Source organism: Astyanax mexicanus, chromosome 12, assembly GCF_023375975.1.
Source record: "Astyanax mexicanus isolate ESR-SI-001 chromosome 12, AstMex3_surface, whole genome shotgun sequence".
Classification (NCBI taxonomy): Eukaryota; Metazoa; Chordata; class Actinopteri; order Characiformes; family Acestrorhamphidae; genus Astyanax; species Astyanax mexicanus.
This window is the reverse complement of record NC_064419.1, coordinates 1,788,438-1,811,521: the sequence shown is the minus strand read 5'-3', so window position 1 is coordinate 1,811,521 and position 23,084 is coordinate 1,788,438. Positions and strand designations below refer to the sequence as shown.

General features: G+C 38.4%; 1 protein-coding gene across 1 annotated transcript in view; it reads left to right on the top strand.

Annotated features, from left to right (window-relative positions):
* fibcd1a (fibrinogen C domain containing 1a) overlaps window positions 1–22,884 on the top strand; it is a 110,541-nt gene extending 87,657 nt beyond the window's left edge. Inside the window, exons 7-8 of the mRNA XM_049486224.1 lie at window positions 7,001–7,180; window positions 17,823–22,884. Of these exons, the coding sequence (XP_049342181.1) occupies window positions 7,001–7,180; window positions 17,823–18,085 (443 nt within the window). The 3' untranslated portion in view covers window positions 18,086–22,884. The remainder of the gene's footprint in view (window positions 1–7,000; window positions 7,181–17,822) is intronic.
* Window positions 22,885–23,084: the final 200 nt, after the last annotated feature.

Here is a 23,084-nt window from a genome sequence, read left to right as displayed (position 1 = left end):
ATGTTCATTATGTCATACACAACAGTGGTCATGCATTTCTGTAAATATATATTTATATATATATATATATATATATATGTTTCATTTTATTAATAACAAGCTCACATAAGCATCCTAGTCTAGATAGTCCTTGAGTCCTTCACACATAATTATACTGCTATACTGCATATGTCTGTATGAAAAGAACATGCAAAACTAATCTATCAATTTTCCGTCTGCGCTACACTTCCCTTCATTCATAACTCTTATTTACGGACAGAGCCTTAATTAGAAGTCATTGAATATCTCGATTCGCACGCTAATCAGAGCAGGCGATTCCCGCCTTTCACTCAGCTTCACTCTGAGTGTTTTGAGGTTAAAACGCAATATTAAAGTGCTTTTTACAGATAAGGTAATTAAGCACTGTAAGGGTAATTATTACGACTATACCTGACACTCTCTCTCGCTTTAATTCAGAAAAATATAAAATATCGCTCGCAGTTTGATGATGAATCTTCTCCAAGAAATGACTTTACTTCATGAAATGAGAGATTCTCTGGAGATTTAATTAAACCCTTAAATTATGTAAATTCTGAGGAAACTGACTGTTTAAATATAAGCAGGGAACTTAATTTTCCTTTTCTTTCATTTTTTATTTTTTTGATGCCTTTGAATTTTACATTATTTGCCCGGAGATGTGTATTCTCTCAACCCAATAGCCAAGAGCCATGCTCCAGCGTCTCTCTCGCGCTGGAGTGTGAGAGTGCTCTAATTGGGTAAGCACAGGGATCAGCGCATGAGGTGTAAATTTATTCCATAAAGTTTCATCATTATACGAGAGCGAGCCTCAGCATATGGCTGGAGAGACGTATTAGTGATTCTGGATTAAACAGGAAATAATGACACGTATTTGACAAGGCATATAATGGCCCATTTTTATCAAGCTTCAAGTTCAGCGTGGTGAAGTGCTGCCAGAAATATGAGGAATGACATATTAAAGTGCAGCGTTTTTCATATGACGTGTCTGTTATATAGAAAATGTAATGTGTGAAAATAATGAAAAATGTACAGAGCTTTCAAACCTTAAATAATGCAAAGAAACAAAGTTGATATTGGGTTAAAAACAGCAATGATAGTGGTAGAATTAATCACAGTTTTTAATCACAGCTTTCATGCATCTTGGCATGCTTTCCATAAGTCTTTCACACTGATTTTGGGCGACCTCATTCTACTCCTAGCGCACAAATTCAAGCACTTCAGCTCTGTTTAATGACTTGTGATCATAAAACGTACATCTTACATGATTACATGAGGTTTTTCAATGGGGTTCAGAAGATTGTCTTTTTTTTTTTAATGTCAGTCTGCAACCGCAGAATGACATCAAGTGACCTACAAAAAGAATGGCAGAAATAGCAGTGATTCATATAGAAAAAATGAAATGTGATGTGCTCTTCTTGTTATACAGTGGCTTAATGTGATCAGGTGTGTTCTTTAATAATTTATATGATGTAGCTCATCTGTGCATCATCTGTTTTCTGAGCCAAGCTTTTATGTTCTGCTATAGGCGCTATAGGAGTTCTCAAAATCATACAAAATCATCCAGTCAAACATGATAAACTCAGTGAAATTAAACAGATTTTACAGTCTTACACAGAAAATACAAATGCACTTATTATAGAGCAGAATAATATTGTTCAGCTCGAACCACCAGCTAAAAATAAACGTTTTCAAACAGAAACTCAAGTTACTTTTAATTAGATTCAGTTTTTCTTAATCAGAATTATGTCTTGTTTTCTTAAGTGTAAAAAAATAAATATAACCACATATTTATTGCATGCTTATTAATGTAGATAAAGACCTACAGTAAGTAATTACTGTCACTGTGATGATCACAACCTTTTAGTTCTCTAAAAACATTTAATACAAAAATGAATTAGTTTGCAATGGAAGGCCTAGAAAATACGTAATTTACTGAGGTGCGTTTCCCAATAATGATTCATAATCTCAGCGTTTTAAAAATGACTTTAAGAGTAAATTAACAGTGGATTTGTTAATGGTTTTCCAAAAAAAAACACCTCTATTTGGTTGAGGCAACAAATGACCTCAAATGATTTGAGTAGTATTAACTTATAAGGGTTTACAATCTACCTTTAAAATAGAGAGGCTATTTGCTGCACCAAGGCTAATTTCTACTTTCTACATTCTACTTTATATTTCAGCCTGTTTAAATGAACTGGATTCTTTAATGACCTCGTATTTCGTGTCTTATCTAATATCATTAAGCTGCTACGCTTCAGAGCCCAAGCTTTCAGCTTCCATTTAGCTGAGCAGGCCTTGTAGGACATCAGTTAGATGAAAGGTCCTGAGATTACCTTTTTTATCGCCGTCAATAAGCCCTCCAGATTATTGGTTCATAATTAATGCTTTGAATTAGACTCAAGGTAGGGTTGGTGAAGTAGGTTTTAGTAAAGCTACTTTACTTTTAATTCTATTAAACCGGGAGCGTGCGTCTGATTCGCTTCGTTTTCCGAGAAGCTTTTAATTCTCTTATAATGATAAGATAATGACTGTAATAATCGTGCTGAAACTGGACGCTTTACCGAAGATGCACTGCTTGTACTGTGCCAAAAGCTTTAGGTCATCAGCTAAGAAGAAAGAAGGGAAAAACAGAAGAACGTCTTCTGTTTTATAAAATCATAAACGACCGGAATTCAGAGGACTGCTTTAGTTCATAAACACTAAAAACTAATATTAAAGGCCATATTGAGTTAAAAACAGCAATGCTGTTTCAAGTTTTAAGAGATCAGAAATCAGAAAAATCTTTGTAGAATCATCCTTATTTTTAATCACAGCTTTCATGCATCTTGGCATGCTCTCCATAAGTCTATCACACTGATTTTGGGTGACCTCATTCTACTCCTGGCGAACAAATTCAAGCAAATTCAAGTCCAAAGTCTTGAGGTCATCAGCTAAGAAGAAAAAACGGAAAAAACTGAAGAACGTCTTCTGTTTTATTAAATCATAAAACGACTGGAATTCAGAGGACTGCTTTAGTTCATAAACACTAAAAACTACGAATATTAAAGGCCAAAAGGTGTGTGTTTGATTTCGCTGGGTTCTATGTATGTCGGCTCTCGAGGATGGCAGGAAGAAGCAGCCTGTCAGCGGAAGCAATCAATGCTCAGAACAGCAGATATCAAACTGGCTTTGTGTAAACAGCCCTGGCTGAGAGAGGACAGAGCGACGTGACTTTTCATTAACTTCACATGAAGCTTCAGAACTTCTGAGTAGCACTTCTGTGCAGAAAAATCCAGAAAGGCAGGGTTTGGATAAAACTTCTCTTTTGGACTTCTCTTTTAGTTCAGTATTTTTATGCCGCATCCCAAAATGACGGCGTCTGCAGCAGCACGCTCTCTGTCGTTCATCCCCGTTATTAATTTCCATGCCTGAATGTGTAATAAATAATTTACAGCCGGAGCGGGACCACGAGTTAATGGTGCGAGTTTCCACATACAAGGAAAGTCTTAAAGTTCAGAAATACCCATTTGTAACTGCAACACTCCCAGCATAGCAGTAAATGTCTGTAGACTGAATATATGATGTAATTACTCTCTAAAGTTGTATCATATCATATTTTTTGGACTTCAGAGATCCTGCAAGTTGCTTTTTGCTCTTTTGGTGCTGTATATTGAACTGCACAAAGTGTTATCCTACATATATATATATATTAACACTGACTAGTTAAACATTGTAAAGCAATATTGCAGGTTTATTAAGGAAGTACAATAATCCACAGGCAAACAGACAAAACAGACAAGGGGCATCCAAAAGTCATGGTCGAGGTACACTGAGAAGTATATTTCATTATGGTTGGCTCAATAGTATCTTGCATCAATTTAATGAAAAAATACAGCAACGAACATCTTGCCATGTTCTCCTCCACCAGTCTTACACACTGCTTTTGGAGAACTTTATGCCAAGGTTAAATCAGTTGGGTAAATAAACCGCAGATAGAGATTATGCTTCAAAATGAATGAGAATACAGACAAGACGTCGCATAGATAGTCCAGAGTAGCGTTCGTGGCTTATTTACTGAGATAATGACTTAGAGAAACCAGGTGTGCATTGCACTAATACTGAAGTGAGAGCGACCTCTTGAGGATAGGAGGCGCAACATCAGGGTTACCGGTAACAATTAGCTTGAGGTCAAATTAGATTCTTCTAACAGTTCACGTGCTACCTTAACGATTTTAGATCGAAGTGAAATCAAATTGGATTAATGTTTACTTTAACTCTTAAAATCTATGGGCTCTAACGTATAACCTGTGCAAGGCGTTTCATGATGCTCGTTGCTATCTCACATCCTGTCAATACTCTATTTTCATGCCTTATCCCTGTGCTGTTAAAGTTAAGGACATATTGAGGAATATATCTACACTGATGAGCATGGTGGTCTGCTGGAAGTGAGGTGTGTTCAGGTAAATTTCTGGCGTGTTTATAATTTTGGCAGTGGTGCGCCACTGACTGATTAAAACCCTGACAACAGTCAACACACCCATGATTGTTTAAGAGAATTATAGTACATGCCTTTTGCGTTTAAAGCATGCTTTTTGTGCCCTAACGATACTATTTGATGCTATTTTACTAACATGGGCGCAAGGCGTGAAAATTTTCCTTTCACAGGGAGTACAATAAGGCAGTAGTTCTTTAAGAAATGTAAGTTAATCTGTAATATATTGGATCTGCTGCCTCCAATGAATGTGTGAATGAGTCACCATCACAAAGCTGCAAATGTGCTCAGGATGCTGTGAAGAAAAAGTTCTTTAGCCCCGAACTTGCTCTTGTTAGTAATTCTACAATTAATGCTAATAATGACTCAGTTCTTCCTGGCATCTCTGAAGCATCTGCTAAGCACAATATGTTGTTTTTGAAGCGAGGAGCTCACGAGCAAGCAAATCCGGCCTCCATCAGATGCATCGCTATCACCTGACACCTTCCCCTCTATTCAGTCGAGCGCGTGCTACTGTATACATCCACTTTAGAGCACAGCCAAGTCACGATTATACCCAGCAAAACTCGGCCATATTGATTTTCTGTCCTGTTTTGTAACACACACAAACACGGGCTCACGCCACTGCATGGTCTTCAAAGGGAATTTATATGTAGGCAAGTACATTAGTTTCCTGTCAGACGGGCAACCTGCTCTTCATGAAGCCAGGGTAAGAAATATTAGGCGTGAAAACTTACTGGAATTGGAGTCTGCAATAGAAGTATTGATTTTAGAGCAGGACTTGTACTTTGTAGTGCTGCTTTACTCGCCTTTAAACAGGAGTCGACCTCCTATTAATTGCAGGATTCACTCTGGAGAGCTGTGGAGAGGAGCAGTACGGCCACCCACTGCTTTATTGGATTGGGATCAAATAGTTATATAATGATACAATCACACAATGTACCATGACAGTTTGGACATGTCTGTTTTACTTTAGCTCCTTATAATCTAGTGCACCGTATGTATGAAATCTACCAGCAGTAAGAGAGCCACTCTACTAAAGTTTCAGCATTATACTTGCGTTTTAGTAAAGTTTCTCCAGCACCAAGACTGGAGCAGTGTTAGCATTAGCCGGTAACCCAAGCGCTAGCTCTTTCGCCATTCAGAGGGGATACTGTAAATCTGACTGTTAATAGTCTGCGTGTTTAACATGTTAAAACAAGCTACGTGGAACAATCCGCTAGCTGGAACACTCAAAGTTACTCAGTTTAGCTCTCTCAGACTACATTAGCCGCTAACCACAGCTAGCGCTGGTGGAAATCTGGAAATTTAAGCTTACTGTAGATAAACAGAAGTGCTTTACTCACCCAAATACACAGTGTTCAGGAGATATGAGAAATATGAGTAGACTAACATTCAGCACTTGTTTACAATAGATGTTTTAGCTCCATATTCCACAGAAAAGCACATTTAGGGTGGTCTTAGTCAAGTCCAAAACTTGGAGCCGGTTCATTTGTGGTGAGACCATAATCTGACCTTAAACTGACCCGAATACTCCGCAATTTGAGTTTAGGTTTAAAGCAGGTCCACGTTCTCACTTTCAAGTGAGAGACCTGTGAGCTTCGGATTGATCTACACAACTTTGAGAACAGACCCTCTTTTGCACAGTACAGATCCTTTGAAGTTCGTTTGTTCTCGACCCCGGTGAGGGTGCTACCCCTTAAGCATAGCGGACTAATCGGCCAGTGTGGTGGTCTCTGAAAGTTTAACTTTCAAATTGCTCAAATACAGGGGTTGGACAATGAAACTGAAACACCTGTCATCATTTTAACGTGGGATTTTAGGATTCATGGCTAAATTGGAGCAGCCTGGTGTTCAATCTTCATTAATTGCACATTGCACCAGTAAGAGCAGAGTGTGAAGGTTCAATTAGTAGGGTAAGAGCACAGTTCTGCTCTAAATATTACAATGAACACAACATTATGGGTGACATACCAGAGTTCAAAAGAGGACAAATTGTTGGTGCACGTCTTGCTGCAGCATCTGTGACCAAGACAGCAAGTCTTTGTGATGCATCAAGAGCCACGGTATCCAGGGTAATGTCAGCATACCACCAAGAAGCACCAACCACATCCAACAGGATTAACTGTGGACGCTGTAAGAGGAAGCTGTCTGAAAGGGATGTTCGGGTGCTAACCCGGATTGTATCCAAAAAAACATGAAACCACGGCTGATCAAATCACGCAGAATTCAATGTGCTAATTAAGATCATGTAACAATGATGCTAAAAATGATTAGTATTCAGCAATGTTGCATCATTTTAGTGAGGACGGAAATATACAGTATTCTGTGAGAAGGTAGACTTCCAATGACTCAAGGGCTGCTGATGCATCCAAATACGAAATATCACAACCAAACTTTTTACAGTTTTATTGAGAAACCTTCGCCTGCACTTTGCACTTGCGCTTTTATTTTAAACTTCTTTAAACCCAGTCCAGTCATGTCTTACCTGACCTCGCTGCTGTTTTTCAGGTTTGAAGCGGATCAACATCCTCACCATTCAAGCTAACTACGAGCTGAGGATTGACCTGGAGGACTTTGAGAACAGCACTTCCTTCGCGCAGTACGGATCCTTCGGAGTGGGTTTGTTCTCCATCGATCCCGACGAGGACGGCTACCCGTTAAGCGTGGCGGACTACTCGGGCACGGCCGGTACGGTGCACTCCCTCACTCCCTCTTTGTCCAGGAACTTTAGTATTCAGCTGCTGTGCTGAGTGCTCCATATACCAGACTGCATCTATTAGATTTATGGGCAGGAGGAACCCTCTCGGAGATGCATTATGTCCTATTGCTTTATGAATTCTGTATTCTAAAGACACACTGTCCAGCACAACAGCAATCTCCACAGCTTTCTTTCCTCCAGAGCAAAGACTCAGACTATAGGCTAAACCAAGGGGGAAAAAAAAACAAGAGACCAATCCCAAATTCCAAATAAAAATGTAGTCATTTAGAGCATTAATTTGCAATGAGAAAATGAAAAGTTATCAGATTAAATACAAAGATGCAGAGCTTTCAGAACTCAAATAATGCAAAGAAAATAAATTGATATTCATAAAGTTTTAAGTGTTCAGAAATCAATATTTGGTGGAAGAATCCCGGTGGTTTTTAATCACAGTTTTCTTCATGCATCTTGGCATCATGTTCTTCTCCACCAGTCTTACACACTGCTTTTGGATAACTTTTTGGTAAAATCAAAGTAACTCATAGTTTTTAAGTGGTCTCTTAATTTTTTCTACAATATCGCTCAGTCCTATTACACACTGTATATCAGCCTGGTGATTATATTGGGGGCTAAAATGGAACTGGGAAATAATACAAATATAAAACAGTCAGAGGCTTTAAACAACAGCATTTTTTTATTGCTTTTCTACCGCTGGAAAATTTTAGCATCATGCCCAGGGGAGATATATTAAAGTCTAAACAGTTTGCGGTTTAGTATGTGAATATACTGAAATTCAGTGGATACTGGCGTAGCGTCTGTATATTTTGGATTACAGCAGAGTTTGAGGCCATTTGTTTCTGGAAAGAAAGAATTGATATTTTTACATTTAGAAGAGTTTGTGTTTTAATTCTGAAACCCAAGAATAGAAAGTAGAATATAAATCCATATATTAATTTAAAGCCCCCAGTCCTACAGTCAATACTCACACAGTAAGGTAGATATATTTCCTCTGCGCAGCGTGAACACACGGGGCTGTGGGTTATCTCGTTCTGTGGTGAGGCACAGAGAGCGGCGATTCTCTATGCTTCACCTGTGCTGCAGCCTGGGCCTTTTTTTAACATTAATTGGGTCTCTGCACTCGATCAGTCCCGGGTTCTGCTCCCCTGCCGCTGGCCTCCTCACCGGAACCGGGTCCACAGCTGACCTTCGGATGTGCCAGAAAGGGCACGGATAATGAAGCGACCCAATGCATCTGTGGCATTCCAATAAAGCGGACAGTTTGCTTATTATGGGATACATAAACAAACACTCCTATTAACATAAATCAGAGGGAGAATGCTGCTTCTGGTCTGGCCTAATTAGCTAGGATGCCTTTAACTTCCTGCCTCACAACATCCAGAGCATTAATTCCTTTTCTTATAAAGTAAAAAAAAAATATGTGTTTGTTTTGTTTGTTTGCATTTTCCTTTATTATTTCAGAGTAATCAAAACATATGTCATATTCCTTTTCCCCATTATTAGCATTGGGTTCAAATCAGAGTGTAGGTGCTTTATAGATAAGATTATTTATTTATTTTACTTTACATTTTTATCCCATTTACCCAACCCACTCATTAGGACTAGTGATGTACCCCACAACAGAAAGGTGAAGACTAGCACATGCCTCCTGCGACACACGTAAAGTCAGACTCCGCCTCTTTTCCTTGCAGCGACTCGATACATCAGCTCACAGACGCTAGTACCTTGTGCTGATCAACGTCACCCTAGGAGCGATAAGGGAAAAGAGAGAGCACCATCTACTGTACTGTACCCACGCAGAGAGCAAGGCCAACTGTGCTCTCTCAGGGCTCCGGCAGCTGATGGCAAGCTCGGAGCCCAGTATTCTAGCCAAGAGTTCTAATTATTACTTATATTATTATTATTATTATACTACTAGTTCTACAAGTATTTGTACTTTATTACTTAACACATCTGCATTCAAGCTTACAGGCTCTTCACCTCTGCAGACTCATGTTGCCTCTCAGTGTGTTCCAGTGTTCCAGTCACTTGGGAACTGGAATTTTTTAATGAATTGTTGTGATGAAATGGCAGCAAGCCATGCATTTAGTAATCCGTCTGAGTAAAGCTTTCTGATCAGTACAGGGAGAATGAAGCACACTGAGGTCGTTTATTAGCGGCGATTAGCAGTCCTGCACTGACTCTGCATCAGTGCATGCAGCACCACTACCGCAGCCTGAGCCCGGACTGAGTCATCTATCAAGATCTAGTCCCAGATCATTAAAGTTATTAAAGTTTCATGCTCCAAACATTTTAACAGACGCTAAAAGCTAAATCTGAACATAAGCATCGCTATTTATGTCAGGATGATAATTAAGGTGGAAAGAAAAGAGCCTTTTTTCTTTTCCTTTTAGCTTATACAACCAAAAACCCTGCTCACAGTCCAACAGGCCTCTTTAGAAAGCTGCATTTCTTATCTTAAATAATTGTGTCTTTTTATTAATGTTTGTAAATGTCTTTTCCAGCCCTATGATAATGTTTGTTGGATCTTATATTGTATTCCTATATTTTTATACAGTAAATTCATATAGGAAAAACTATTTAACGATGTTTCGCTGTAAAATTGCAGAATACAATGCATCTTGGGATGTGCTATAAAAGCAACTGCCACTTGCATATCGTCGCTGTCCAATGAAAAACACTTATCTCCGTATTTGTCGATTTTTAGTTTACTACATAATTTGAACAAACAAACTGTCTCTTACACTGTGTCAAAATTTCTTGATGAACGGACCAATAGAAACGCTTCAAAATGACCTGAAATAAACTTGTTTTTACATTGACTTCCATTGAAAGCTTACAAGGTTTTTTCTCTCTCCTGTAAAGTTGCTGTTTTGGAGATGTGAAGTGTTTTTCATTGGACAGCGACGATATATACCAATAATATTCAAGTTAAGAGTTAGTGCTTAGATTCAACCCTAAGTTAGGTCTGTTCAAATCATTTGAGGTCATTTGCTGCCTCAAATGAATAAATTAATCTTAGGGTTAAACAGATAAACCACAAATACTTTACACTCAAAATGTGGTGAACCTGAAACTTAACTTTTAGTTTAAAAAAAAAACTTAGTTTTTAAATTTATAGTAACTAATGTACAACCACTTTATCTTACTTGTTTAGGTTTATTGCAATGATTACATTAATTTAGGCATAATAACTAAAGGTTTTAATCTATTTAAGATTTCAGTAAATATTACTTAAACAATGTGAAACAACAAATCATCTCAAATTAGTACATTTGAGTAAATTCAATTACAGTGTACTTGACGCTCAAAATGTGGTGAACCTGAAAAGTAACTATTGAAATATGTCTAGCTTAATTGTTTACGTTTATTGCAATTATTACATTGAGTTGCTTTCTCTCTGCATATTTATATTGTAGTATTTATAGCCAAAAATTATAAAATAAAAGGAAAATCAAAATAAACAATGACATCAAAGTTAAGTTGAACTCACGTAGACTCTTAACGTAGCCCAGGGGGGAATCACTACACACAGTGATGGTGAGCGTCAGAAACCAGTATGCAAATAGATTGCGCCAGAAGCCAATAGAAAAGCTTATAGAAAATTATAAGATTTTCAACTCAAAGATCTCTGTTTGAATGTATAATATGTGCTCAGAAATGTTCAGTTCACTCAAAATAGTTGAGGAATGTTTAGAAATATCCAATTTTATCTAAAAAACAGACTTAATTTATTTGAGTTCAAACTATTTATGGGTTTACAGTGCAGGATATTACCCACAGTGCTGTGTTAAAATAAAAGGCAGACTGAGGTCATGTTGGGGCGAGAAAGCTCTGCAACCTCGACAACTTAAATAATAGTCTGTCCAACAAACGGACGGCCGCCGCTCCGGAGAGCCCGACCATCACCGAAATGAGAAAAGAGAAATTCCGACAGGAGGTGGAGGTTAGAGACCTATCAGCGCTGTGATCCGCCGCCTGTGCCAGGAAGTAGCTTAACGTATGGAGCATGGTGTTATTTACTGCCGTTCCCAGCAGGCCTCTGTTGTTGTTTGGAAGGATGTACCTGCATAGGTAATTATGAGAGGACCATCCAGACATTAGCAACTGCCTGAAGCATCAGAAAGATGCAGCAGATTAGTTGAAATGCCTCCGTTGGGTGTGAACATATATATTATATTAATTCCACTAGATTGACTCTCTTAAACCTCCTGTAATTTGCCCATTATTCTATAATGTCAGGACAGATATTAAATGCCTTTTGTCTGCATGAGCCCGAGCCATTTGTTGAACATCGCACATCGTTTTCTGCTGCGACAGGATCATAATTCTATCCTGAGAAAACACACGAGTACAAGTGCTCAGGATCATTAATAGTTAAATACTCGATCAGGGAGGAACTGAAGTGTGCAGAAGCTAGCTGAGAGATACAGAACACTGTAAACCTGGATAAATTACATTTACTCGTTGCCTCAATTTGTTTAAGTAATGTTTACTAAAATCTAATAATAATAGTAATAATACACTAAAGTTTTAGTTTTTACACCTAAATTAGGCCTTTATTTATGTTTTTTATGTCAACTGTTTTCCTCAATATTTCTACTCTGAAACATGTGGTCAGGAGCGAAAAACTGATTTTTATAAAAATGCTTTTTCTGCAAAAAAAAAACGATAACAAGCAGTTAATTACAAAATAATAGCATTCAAGTTTACCTAGTGTAGAGGAATGACTACACACTGATGGTGAATGTCTGAAACTGTGGATTTGCAACCAGTATGCAAATCAGTTATTCCAAAAGCCAATAGCAAAGAAGTGATCAATGGCAACAGACTAAACTCAGTTATTATATGTTGATTCAACTCAAATAGCTATGTTTTAATGTACGTATATGTGGCCAAAAATAACGGAAAATAGTTGAGTATTGTTGGGAAATATCCAATTTTACATAAAATAGACTTGACTATAACTATAATTCTCTTTTCCAGGATTTATATACTAAAGCTCCACACTATATAGAATTAAATCTGCACTTTCAGAATAGTTAAAAATGTAACTCCTTCCGAGAGTTCCTTAAAAACTCAGATTTGTAATTGTTTCGCCAACATTGAAAAGAGTTTTAAAAAAAAATAAAAGATGATTAATCAATTCATATGTCAATTTATTATTAAATTATTATTCAAGGGAGGTTAGCTTGTGTTTTAAGTTCACTTCTGCTTGTTCACTTCCAGTGTATTTTTTCCATTTTCTTTATAAAATTTAATTGGATACCCAATGGAAGATAGCCCTGGTGGGCAAGGCAAGACCACACACTGATGGTAAGTTAGAATTGGGGAGGAGGGGAACGCCCATTATACAAAAATTAGGTTATTTGGACGGAGTTTTACTTAATCTCTGTGAAGTTGGGCAGTGTTTATTGGGTTTATTTGGGTTAACACTGAAATGTTCAACTCTGTTAAATCTGAATTATTGAATCCAAGTTAAGATTACACTTTAACAGTTAAAAAATCAAAAGTCTCAGCTGTTTAACTCTGAAATTTCAACTCTCCAGTTTTAGCTGTGATGCCGTTTCCCATTTTCCTTTATAACTCAATCCCAGCAATCATCTCCAATGCTTCAACTTTTCCTCTTTACCCTCAGCTCTGGTATTAATGACAGTTTTGTTGCCGCACGCCACTGTTTTCTCCGCCATTAGGACGGCCGGAAAAAGAGGACCGGAATTATACTCCGTCGTTTGATAATTTTGTAACAATGCTTGTCCGAGTGCAGGCATGAATAATTCTGCTCTGATGTGGTAATGTATTCATGGCGAGCCTGTTTATGCATTCCTGTGCATGCCTAATGACTCGTATTGCTTTCATGGGTAGGTGGGTCCGTCCCAAGATGTTTGATTTGAATTTGTGTGGCGTACCTTTGTGCAAACATGCTTTACCCAGCCTTTCAGGTGCTACTGCAGCTTTGAAGGCTGTTCTGCTGAGAGAAAATGTTTTGGTAAAATGATTGACTCGGTGTATGAGTAGAATATTCTGGTATCAATTTGTACATGATCAAAGATTTGTTATGCTTTGAAATGCGCTGCCTCGCAAATACCCACCTACAGTGGAGTTTGCTCCTGAGGGAGCCTGACGGAGGATTCCACCCAAATACGGCGAGCCGAGAAGAAGCCGGAAAGATCTGAACCGTATTTTCTATAACGCAGAGCTCCTGCGTCTCGAAAACGCTTTGCCCAGAGCAACTTATGGACGGCCTCCCGCATCCCCCTAAGGTTAGCCGTCTTGCTCGAGGGCAATAGCCAATCACTCAGGCGCTCTGTTGCACCTTCACAGATGTTTCTGTAACAGAAAGATTTTTGGAAATGTGAAAAAATCATTTTAGACTCAGGGTCGAATTGCTAGGCAGTATATCCCATCACTGGAATACCAACATTGTTGTCTCACAGTATTGATTTTTCTGTTATCTGTGTATTTTTTCTCTGAGTTAGAGGAGAGTTTGAGTGTTTCTAGGATGATAGATGCTACTTTTAGACGATCATATAAAGTGAAGCTCCTTAATTAAGACAGATCATCTTTAAAGTGTAACTAAACCCCCTGATTTTAGCTGACTCCACCCTCAGCTCGAATTAAAAAAAGACTGGGTGATGTATGGGTTTAGAGGTGAAGCAGGAGGGAGCTTTTTGATTTGGCTGACCATTGTGCTTCTTATAGTGCTGAGGTCATATATGCAGATGGTTGGACGTTGTCAGCAGAGGTGCATTAAAATTTAAAAGGGCTATGAGTGGAGTAGTTTGGGAGGGTCACTGGGTGATGTATGGGTTTAGAGGCGGGAAAGTAGGGAGAGCTAATTGTGCTGACCATTGTGCTTCTCATAGTGGTGAGACGCAAATGATTATATCTGTTGATGATCAGCAGGAGGGGCGGTGTTATTGATTGACTAATTTGCATATTGTGATGTGTCTGCGTACCAAAGTACATGGAAACATCATCATCAGGCACTGTAGAGGCGGAAATTACCACAATAAAAGCGTTTTCTAAAGGTTAGGAAATGTTTATAAAACAATTATTTTAGGCAGGACTGGTATGTTTCATTATGTCAAAGCAGCACATTTGAGCTATTAATGTAAAAAATACGATTTAGGGTTTAAATGTAGTATTGGCAAAGTAAAAAATATTTTTTTATCATTGGTAGTGACCTTATACCAATATAGATTATCGATTTTCAATATCAATACATCAGAATATTAGAATCACTATATATGATGATAAATGCATAGCTCTAATTTTATGTATGAAGATGTATTTTATGTAATGGTTTACCGCCTGGTCATAGTGTTGTAGGCTATAAGAGCAAGTTACTATCTCTTTTGCCAATATGAGGGACTGAATGCTGAATGAAATGAAAATAATAATAAATAATAATTTTCAATTATAGTTAGTTTAAAATGCCATAGTGTCTAAAATGCCATGAATTGCATTACTTTTTTATTACAGATATACAATATATACACAATATTTTATTTTTTCTTAAGAGAACACCACACCCACACCTAGTATTGTAATACTTAATATAAAAGTATTATCTGGACCAGATAAACATGAACTTACTGGTAGTGAGCTGTGGAACAATAGAACTATATTTTATCTGTTCCCAATACGTTTTTTATTAGGAGATTAGGATGAATGGTAGTCATTCAACATTTTAAACTTATTAACTTACTCTTGTTGAGGCATGCAATCAAATCTTCATAGTGATTATGCTCCTAAATCTAGAGTTACTAAATAATAGGGTACAAAATCAGGGTAAACTCTTTTTAATACTCTTTTTTTTTTTTTTTTAGAAGAAGAAGAAACAATGAATGAGCAGGTGGCCCTATGCTTTTGTTCGTATACTGTATATATAGTGTTTATCAGGTTTCTAGGACAGTGTTTCAGCATGATCTGATAACGTAATGCATCTGGATTTTGTTTAACATCCGTTTTTATCCGTTTCCAGCGCTAAGGGACTGTTATACAGCGGAGGTACTGTGAGATGCACAGCATGTCAGTCCCATATTTCAGATGGATGACACTGAATCCCTCTCATTACCTCTACAGTTAATGCAATCCCTTTTCACACTCCAGCATTCAATTGTTTTACTGGTGCCATCATTTCGGCCATTCATCACCCCTCAGAGCAGCGTGATGAATTCACGAGGCACCTGCAGCGGATTTATGACGTGTAACTCTGCTTTACGGCATGACATAACTATATCAATAGGATCTCCTCGGTTGGAATAAAAGGGCGAGCTCGATCCACGCCGCCGCAGAATGGAGAATCGGCGCCGGTGGAGTGCAGAGCCCGGCGCTGCTGTAGCTCCGGCAATAACGGCTGATCTCATCAGCAGGGCCGGGGCTCGGATGAGCCTGGCAGCGGGCGGGCAGCGGAGAGCTGGGATTAGATTAGCCTGAGCTCTCACACCAACATTACATTCACAAGCTCTGCAGTCCATCACACCATTTAAAACGGGCGCATTAACCCCGCTGCTCCCTCCATCTCACTTCTTCTCCTCTCCTGGCCTGATGCATTGTCTTCCTGCTCTCCTCAGTCTTTCCTTCCTTTGTGCTGTCAGGAGTAAACCTCTGAGACAGAAACATTAGAGGAGACGAAAGCGCTGTTTTAATAGAGCTATAGTTTTAATGGAGCTACATTTCTATTGCATTGTGTGTAGCTCAAAAGACTTGTGTTTGGGACTGGACTGCTTTATTCGACCCCTGCCTGTTTTTTCAGTTTAAACCCTGGATACACTAAACTAAGTCCTAACAGAGTAGAAGCAGACTGGCTATCTCATGATATCCCACTAATTTGTGCAGATTTCTTGCTGACTGAAAGATTGGCATCACACACTAAACAGCTTGGCATCACAGACTACACAACTGAGGTTACTGCTGAACTGAACTCACACAAACACACACGCTCTGTCTCGTTCCTAAGAGACACAGTGATCCTGGAGGAACATGGAGACGATTCCTGCTGTTTTCACTTCTGTTTGCACTGAAACAGTCGAGAGGAAAAGACCCCAGTCTATTTACAGAGTATCTGCTATCTCTCTTCATTTGCTGGACATATGCCTTAATAGGCTGTTCTACTACTACTACTAATACTACTAATCTACTACTACTACTTATCTACTAATCTACTACTACTGTTACTTATATACTAATCTACTACTACTGTTACTTATCTACTAATCTACTACTACTACTACTTATCTACTAATCTACTACTACTGTTACTTATATACTAATCTACTACTACTACTGTTACTTATCTACTAATCTACTACTACTGTTACTTATATACTAATCTACTACTACTACTGTTACTTATCTACTAATCTACTACTACTGTTACTTATATACTAATCCACTACTACTACTACTTATCTACTAATCTACTACTACTGTTACTTATATACTAATCTACTACTACTACTACTAATCCAATAATCTACTACTGCTTATAATCTACTACTACTACTAATACTACTAATCCACTACTACTACTACTACTTATCTACTAATCTACTACTACTGTTACTTATATACTAATCTACTACTACTAATACTAATCCAATAATCTACTACTGCTTATAATCTACTACTACTACTATTTATCTACTAATCTACTACTGCTAGTACTGCTACTTATCTACTAATCTACTATTACTACTACTTATCTACTAATCTACTACTACTACTTCTGCTTATCTACTAATCTACTACTACTACTAATTTACTACTGCTACTACTTATCTACTAATCTACTACTACTACTACTACTTATCTAATAATCTACTACTACTACTTATCTAATAATCTACTACTACTACTTATCTACTAATCCACTACTACTGTTACTTATCTATGTATCTACTACTACTAATCAACTAATGTACTACTGCTACTACTAATCAACTAATGTCCTACTACTACTACTAATCAACTAATCTACTACTACTACTACTTATCTACTAATCTACTACTACTTAGTTACCAATCTTCTATGGTTCTTCTGAAAACTCCATTTCCCTGCATTCTCAGCCCATGAACTACAATGACTCAGCTGAACATGTGACTCTGCAGCGATCAGCCTCGCCCACCTTCTGATTGCTCGTTTCCCACACCTATTAGTATTAGTATATATAGTCCTCTGTTTCCTCTGTTCCCTGCAGAGTATTATCTCGTTTTCTCACCTTGTCGTGGCCCTGGTGACAATCAAATGGACCATCCAAGTAAAGTGTTACCAATCTTTTTGGAGATTTAACTGTGTTTTATCGTTTGCAGACACTTCTAAAAGCAGATTATCAGTGTTTTAGCAGATTGTGCGCAACAGAAACACAGAGGCAGTGGGGATTATGTGTGGTTTGACATGCTGAATTATACCCAGCTCTGTTTTCTCAGAGTCATTTAGTCACGTAATAGAATGTAATGGAGCTAATGATTCAGCGTTTTTTTCTTCTTCTTTTTTTTCTGTCTATCGGTGTTCATTAATTGTTCTTGTCTTCTCTGCATAGTGTCACTGTCTCACACCCTAATCATCTCTCTCTCTCTCTCTCTCTCTCTCTCTCTGTGACATTTCAGGAGACTCTCTGCTGAAACACAATGGCATGCAGTTCACCACGAAGGACAAAGACAACGATCACTCGGAGAACAACTGTGCCTCCTTCTACCACGGCGCCTGGTGGTACCGCAACTGCCACACCTCCAACCTGAACGGACAGTACCTGCGCGGCCAGCACACGTCCTACGCCGACGGCATCGAGTGGTCCTCCTGGACTGGGTGGCAGTACTCGCTCAAGTTCACCGAGATGAAGATCAGGCCCACCCGGGAGGAGAATAAATGAGGGGACCCGCGGGACGGACTAAACCACAGCGACCACAGAAACCACAGCAACCATGCAACGAACCACGAGAGCGAGGAGAGCCGGCCTGTAGGTGCCGGCCTGTAGGTGTTAGAGACACTATAAACTACGGAAAAAGTGTGAGAACTGTGTGATGTAGTATCTTCTATCTTCCCCTTCCCATTTTGCGTGGCTCTGTTTTTAAGCCCTCGTTCCTAAAAAGTTCCCGACCCTTCCTGTCCCATCTCATAGTGCATAGTGTTATAGTGCTGAAGCGCATTAGGCAACAACCGTTTTGCTCTTGCTCTCCTGGTCAACTCTTTGAATTGCTATTATTATTATTATTATGATTATTATCATTATTATTATGAAAAAAAAAAGTGTTGATAAAAATGCAGAAAAAAAATCCGTAGCTGTTGCATTTAGCGAGGATTATGTGTAGCCTTTTTTTTATGTTTCAGAAGACAAACGACGAGTTAAACGAAGAATTATCCCTCTAACCCACAGAGATCCAGACAGAGATCCAGGGTTGTCTTCAGGGCAGAAGAAGACAAGCCTCTGTTTCGTTTTCTTCCGTTTCTCTTTCGTTCGTTTTTTATTCTGTCATCGTTCTGGGTTTACGCTTTGTTAAGTAGCCGGGTGTGTCAGGTTCGCGCCGCTGTATCCGACCCCTGCTTTGGTAACTATGAGATAACTGACTGCCCCATGTCGAGTAAAAGGCGTAATTGACCTGCAGGGAAGCAGAAAAGGAAGACAGTCGCTCCGGCGGCTCTCAGAGCGATGGGCCCCAATCAGAACAATTTTTCACTCTGACAACTCAATGGCACCATAAAGCGTACAGCACAGCTACCGCCAGGCTTATCGGTGGAGCGGTGAGGTGCTCCATGGGTACAGTGCCCCTATTCTCACAGAGCAGTTTGTTTCATTATGTTGTTCAGGAATTCTCTCACACCGACCCGGGCCGGCGGTCAGGTGGTGGCGCTATTGTAGCATTTTATGGAAAAAAAAAACGTTATTTATTTTATAAGAAACAGCTTCATTCTGTTCTGATTTACAGAAATCATTGGTCTGAAATAGATGTGCTCGGGCTGCAGATCCTGTCAGTACCAGACTCATTTAGGACCAGTTTCTCCAGACGTTAAATATTAGAGCCAATTCATTTTAGTCCAGGCTTGGATTAATCTGGATTAATCTGTGTGTTTACTGAACCTTCCAAACGTTCACTTTCACTGTAAAGGAAAGTGTTCATCATCTCCAACTCTCAACTCAACAAATCTCAATAATTGTAGATTCCATAATCCATATACATAAATTCACCAGTTCAGAGGTGAGTGTTTCCTTCCATTCATTCAGCTGTTTGGATCCAGGGGAGGGGGAGGACAGATTAGAGCAGATTCAGAGCAGATTCAGAGCAGATTCAGAGCAGTCAGATGGGGGTTCACCATAAAGCAGTTCAGTTCCAGAAAGTAGAGCCTGACGAATATGGAAAGTTTATGGCTTATGTCACCAAATCAGATTTTTTAAGAGACTAACTAATTCAGATAAGTGATAATATCAGCTGATATCAATTTTATGGACTGCTCTTATTAGTCAGCTCATCAAACCAACAACCTTGTCAAAGCAACCAAGCAAAAACTGTACAAATGTACATATATTAAATATATTAATTATATTAACTTATAAGAACTGTAGATACAACTGCAGAAATAGCCATTAAAGAGTCACTAACCACCTTGATTTTAGCTGATTCCACCACCCTCTGCTCAAAGTAGTTTGGGAGGGGCACTGGGTATGTGTGATGTATGGGTTTAGGAGCGGAACAGGAACAAGAGCTGATTGGCTAAGCTGCATATTGTGTACCATAATAAGTACAAAGAAACATCATCCACACCTATAGCACAGTTGAACCTGAGGTTCAGGGTTATATATAGTTTAGGGTTTAGTGACTCTTTAATATCTGATTCAAACGGTGTAATCCTCATCACTGCCAATATATCTTCTACGCATCCTTTACGTTGGCATTACGATGGATGTCTAGCATGTTTGGTTCCACTGGAGGGCAGTTCAAAGTCAAAAGTTTATGACATTAACACGTAACACACATGGTGACAATTATATAAAAGTGTGTACAGAGTTTTTGTATTTTAGTGAAGCTGCACCCAAAGTTTTACACCAAATACCAAAAAAATTAAAGTGTGTGTTAAAGTCGATATCAGCCGATATTAAAGACAGAAGTATTGGTCAGGCTCTACTGTAATGTTTCCTGGGCTGGTAGGGGCGTGTGCAATGTTTCTTAAACTCTTAAATGCAAACTACCTATAATTTATAAATATATATAAATATATAAATAAAGTCTTTATCTCTAACAAAGCAAGTTTACAGCACAGAGCCAGTTCATGTGTAAATAACTCATGATAAACCATAATCAGTTTCTTAGTAATTCACTTTTTATGGATTCATGTTCATACTTTGATACTTGCTGATCAACATGAATCAGATTAATAGAACTGGTTTATACAGAATGTGAATCGGGAATTGGATCAATTGGAAAGCTTCAGCCTGCACACACACTCACACACTCTCACACACACACACACACACACACACACACACACACAGTATGGTGTCACAGTCTCCAAGTGTGGAAATGTGTCCGTCTGTTCTGTTATTTTATCTGTTATCTGTTAAAATGATGATATTTGATGTTATTGTACAAAAAAAGAAAAATTGATTGTTGTTTTGAGATGGAAGGTGTCTGCACTTAAAAAAAAAAGCAAAACAAAGCAGTGTTTTCATAGCAACGTGTCACCTTTATATTTTTACTGAAAAAAAAAAAAAATGTGTAAGAAGTGAGAATGGCACAGTTTTCCCCTCACGCTGGAAATGAACAGCCGTCGCAATTTTAGTGGTGTTATTTTTGCAAATACTGAAAGCTAAAGAGGAAAAGTGTGATGACTCCTGGTGAAAGGCCAGTATTTACGTGTCGAAAAGCTAACTCACTGTCAGCGGAGCTCGGAATTACAGCACCATGAATAACTGTCAATGGCCCTTCAAAAGTAATGCACTCAGGCAAGCTGACGTTTATTATTTTATTTTTTCTTTTCCACGATTATGTGACACATTAACTCCCTCAATAAGCCGAGCCCGATGCTTCCGCCAGCAGCCAGCGCCTGAGAGATGAAGTGATTTTTATAGGGGATGATGTCCTATAGACGGAAAGGGTTTGACAGCTAAAATATTCCCCTCAGACGAGAGTGGAGGGCTTTTTGTTCCAGCATGCAGCGACAAGGCTAATGCCATTACCTGCACCATTTCACCGGCTCCACAATGAGGGGAAAGCTTTTCACACAGCGCTCTGCGTACGTCTCCTCCTTCCCTGCTATTCCACTGCTTAAAAATGTCAGAGACTACTGTTCAGAAGTTTGGAAAGACTTTTTATAACAGTTCTTTTTTACTTATATATACATATCTGGAAAAAATATGTATATTTATAGATTTATGTTTGATTAAAATGAACATTATTGTGTTATTTCAAATAAAAATATCGTCATTTAGAGCATTTATTTATTTGCAGAAAATTAGAAATGGCTGAAATAACCAAAAAAAGATGCAGAAGATGGATGATCACAAGCCATCAAACCAAACCAAGCTGAACTGCATAAAGTTATTCAAAAGCAGTGTGTAAGACTGGTGGAGGAGGAGAACATGATGCCAAGATTATTTCTGAACTCTTAAAATTACTTTATGAATATGAACTTGTTTTCTTTTTTTTTTTTGCATCGTTTCTTGTTATTTCAGCCATTTCTCATTTTCTGTAAATAAATTCTCTAAATGAGAATATTTTTATGTGGAATTTGGGAGAAATGTTGTCTGTAGTTTATAGAATAAAACAACAATGTTCATTTTACTCAAATATAAACCTATAAATAGCAAAAAATCAGAGAAACAAATTTAGAAACTGTTTTTTTTTACAGCGCTGAATGTGTTAAAAGGGTTAAGTTATGTAATACTTGTAAAAAGCTGTTGGGAGTCTTGCCCAAGAGTTTTTATATATATTGGTGTAGTGTAGCAGGTAATCATACCATAGTCTTTTTAGAGGTATGTTAGGGTTGTTATCCATTACACTACAACATCTAAATGTCATAATGCTCTTCTCAGCTTCTGCACAGTAAAGTTGTCAGTGTTAAATTAACAGTTTGTTTAAATTCTACTGTGTGGAAATCTGTAAAAGTTGTTAATCAGTGTTTCCAAACTTTTGAACGGTGCTTTGGGTGCTTTATTTTAATACGAGCACAAAGAAATACTTATCTGAAAGGCGAAGGCCTCAGGACGCTCACTATAAGGGGATCTCTGAAACTGTACCTGCCTCCTGTTCACCTATAGGCCTTGTCCACTCATCCACTCAACCTGTATGAGCAAAATCCCATCCTTCACCTTCTCCATCTGACAGCATCTCTCACCCTCAACCTTCTCAACCCCCTCAAAACCCTCAAAACCCCCAAAACCCTCAACACTTACAGACTCTATGACCAAGTACAGCAGGAGGGATTCAGAATTCTGTAAATGGGAAAAGATTGAGGATCAGATCAGCGCTTTTCTCTCTTTTAAAGGAAATTCAGTCTTTCAGCATTCGGCATGCTCCGTCCTATACAGGCTCTCTTATTCCAGCTGGACCTTATTTCTCGTCTCGTAGGCCTCGCTCCATCCTTCCTTCCTTTCTCTGTTTCTGTTTTCCCTCTTTTTCTTTTCTGTGTCTCAATGTTCTGAGTGACATTTAATAAACCTTCAGAATTTCTAAACTATCTGGTGTGAATAAAGAGCTGTTTTGCTGTTTTATTAAAGGCAATGAGACGAAACTCGGAGATGTGCATCTGGATGGAATTAAAACTACTGGAGGACCACAGAGTTCAGAGAAAAACAGTAGATAATTCAGCCTGTAAAAACACGTACGTGGTCGTTCTGGACGGGAATAAAATTACAGAGGATAAAAAAAAAACATAAA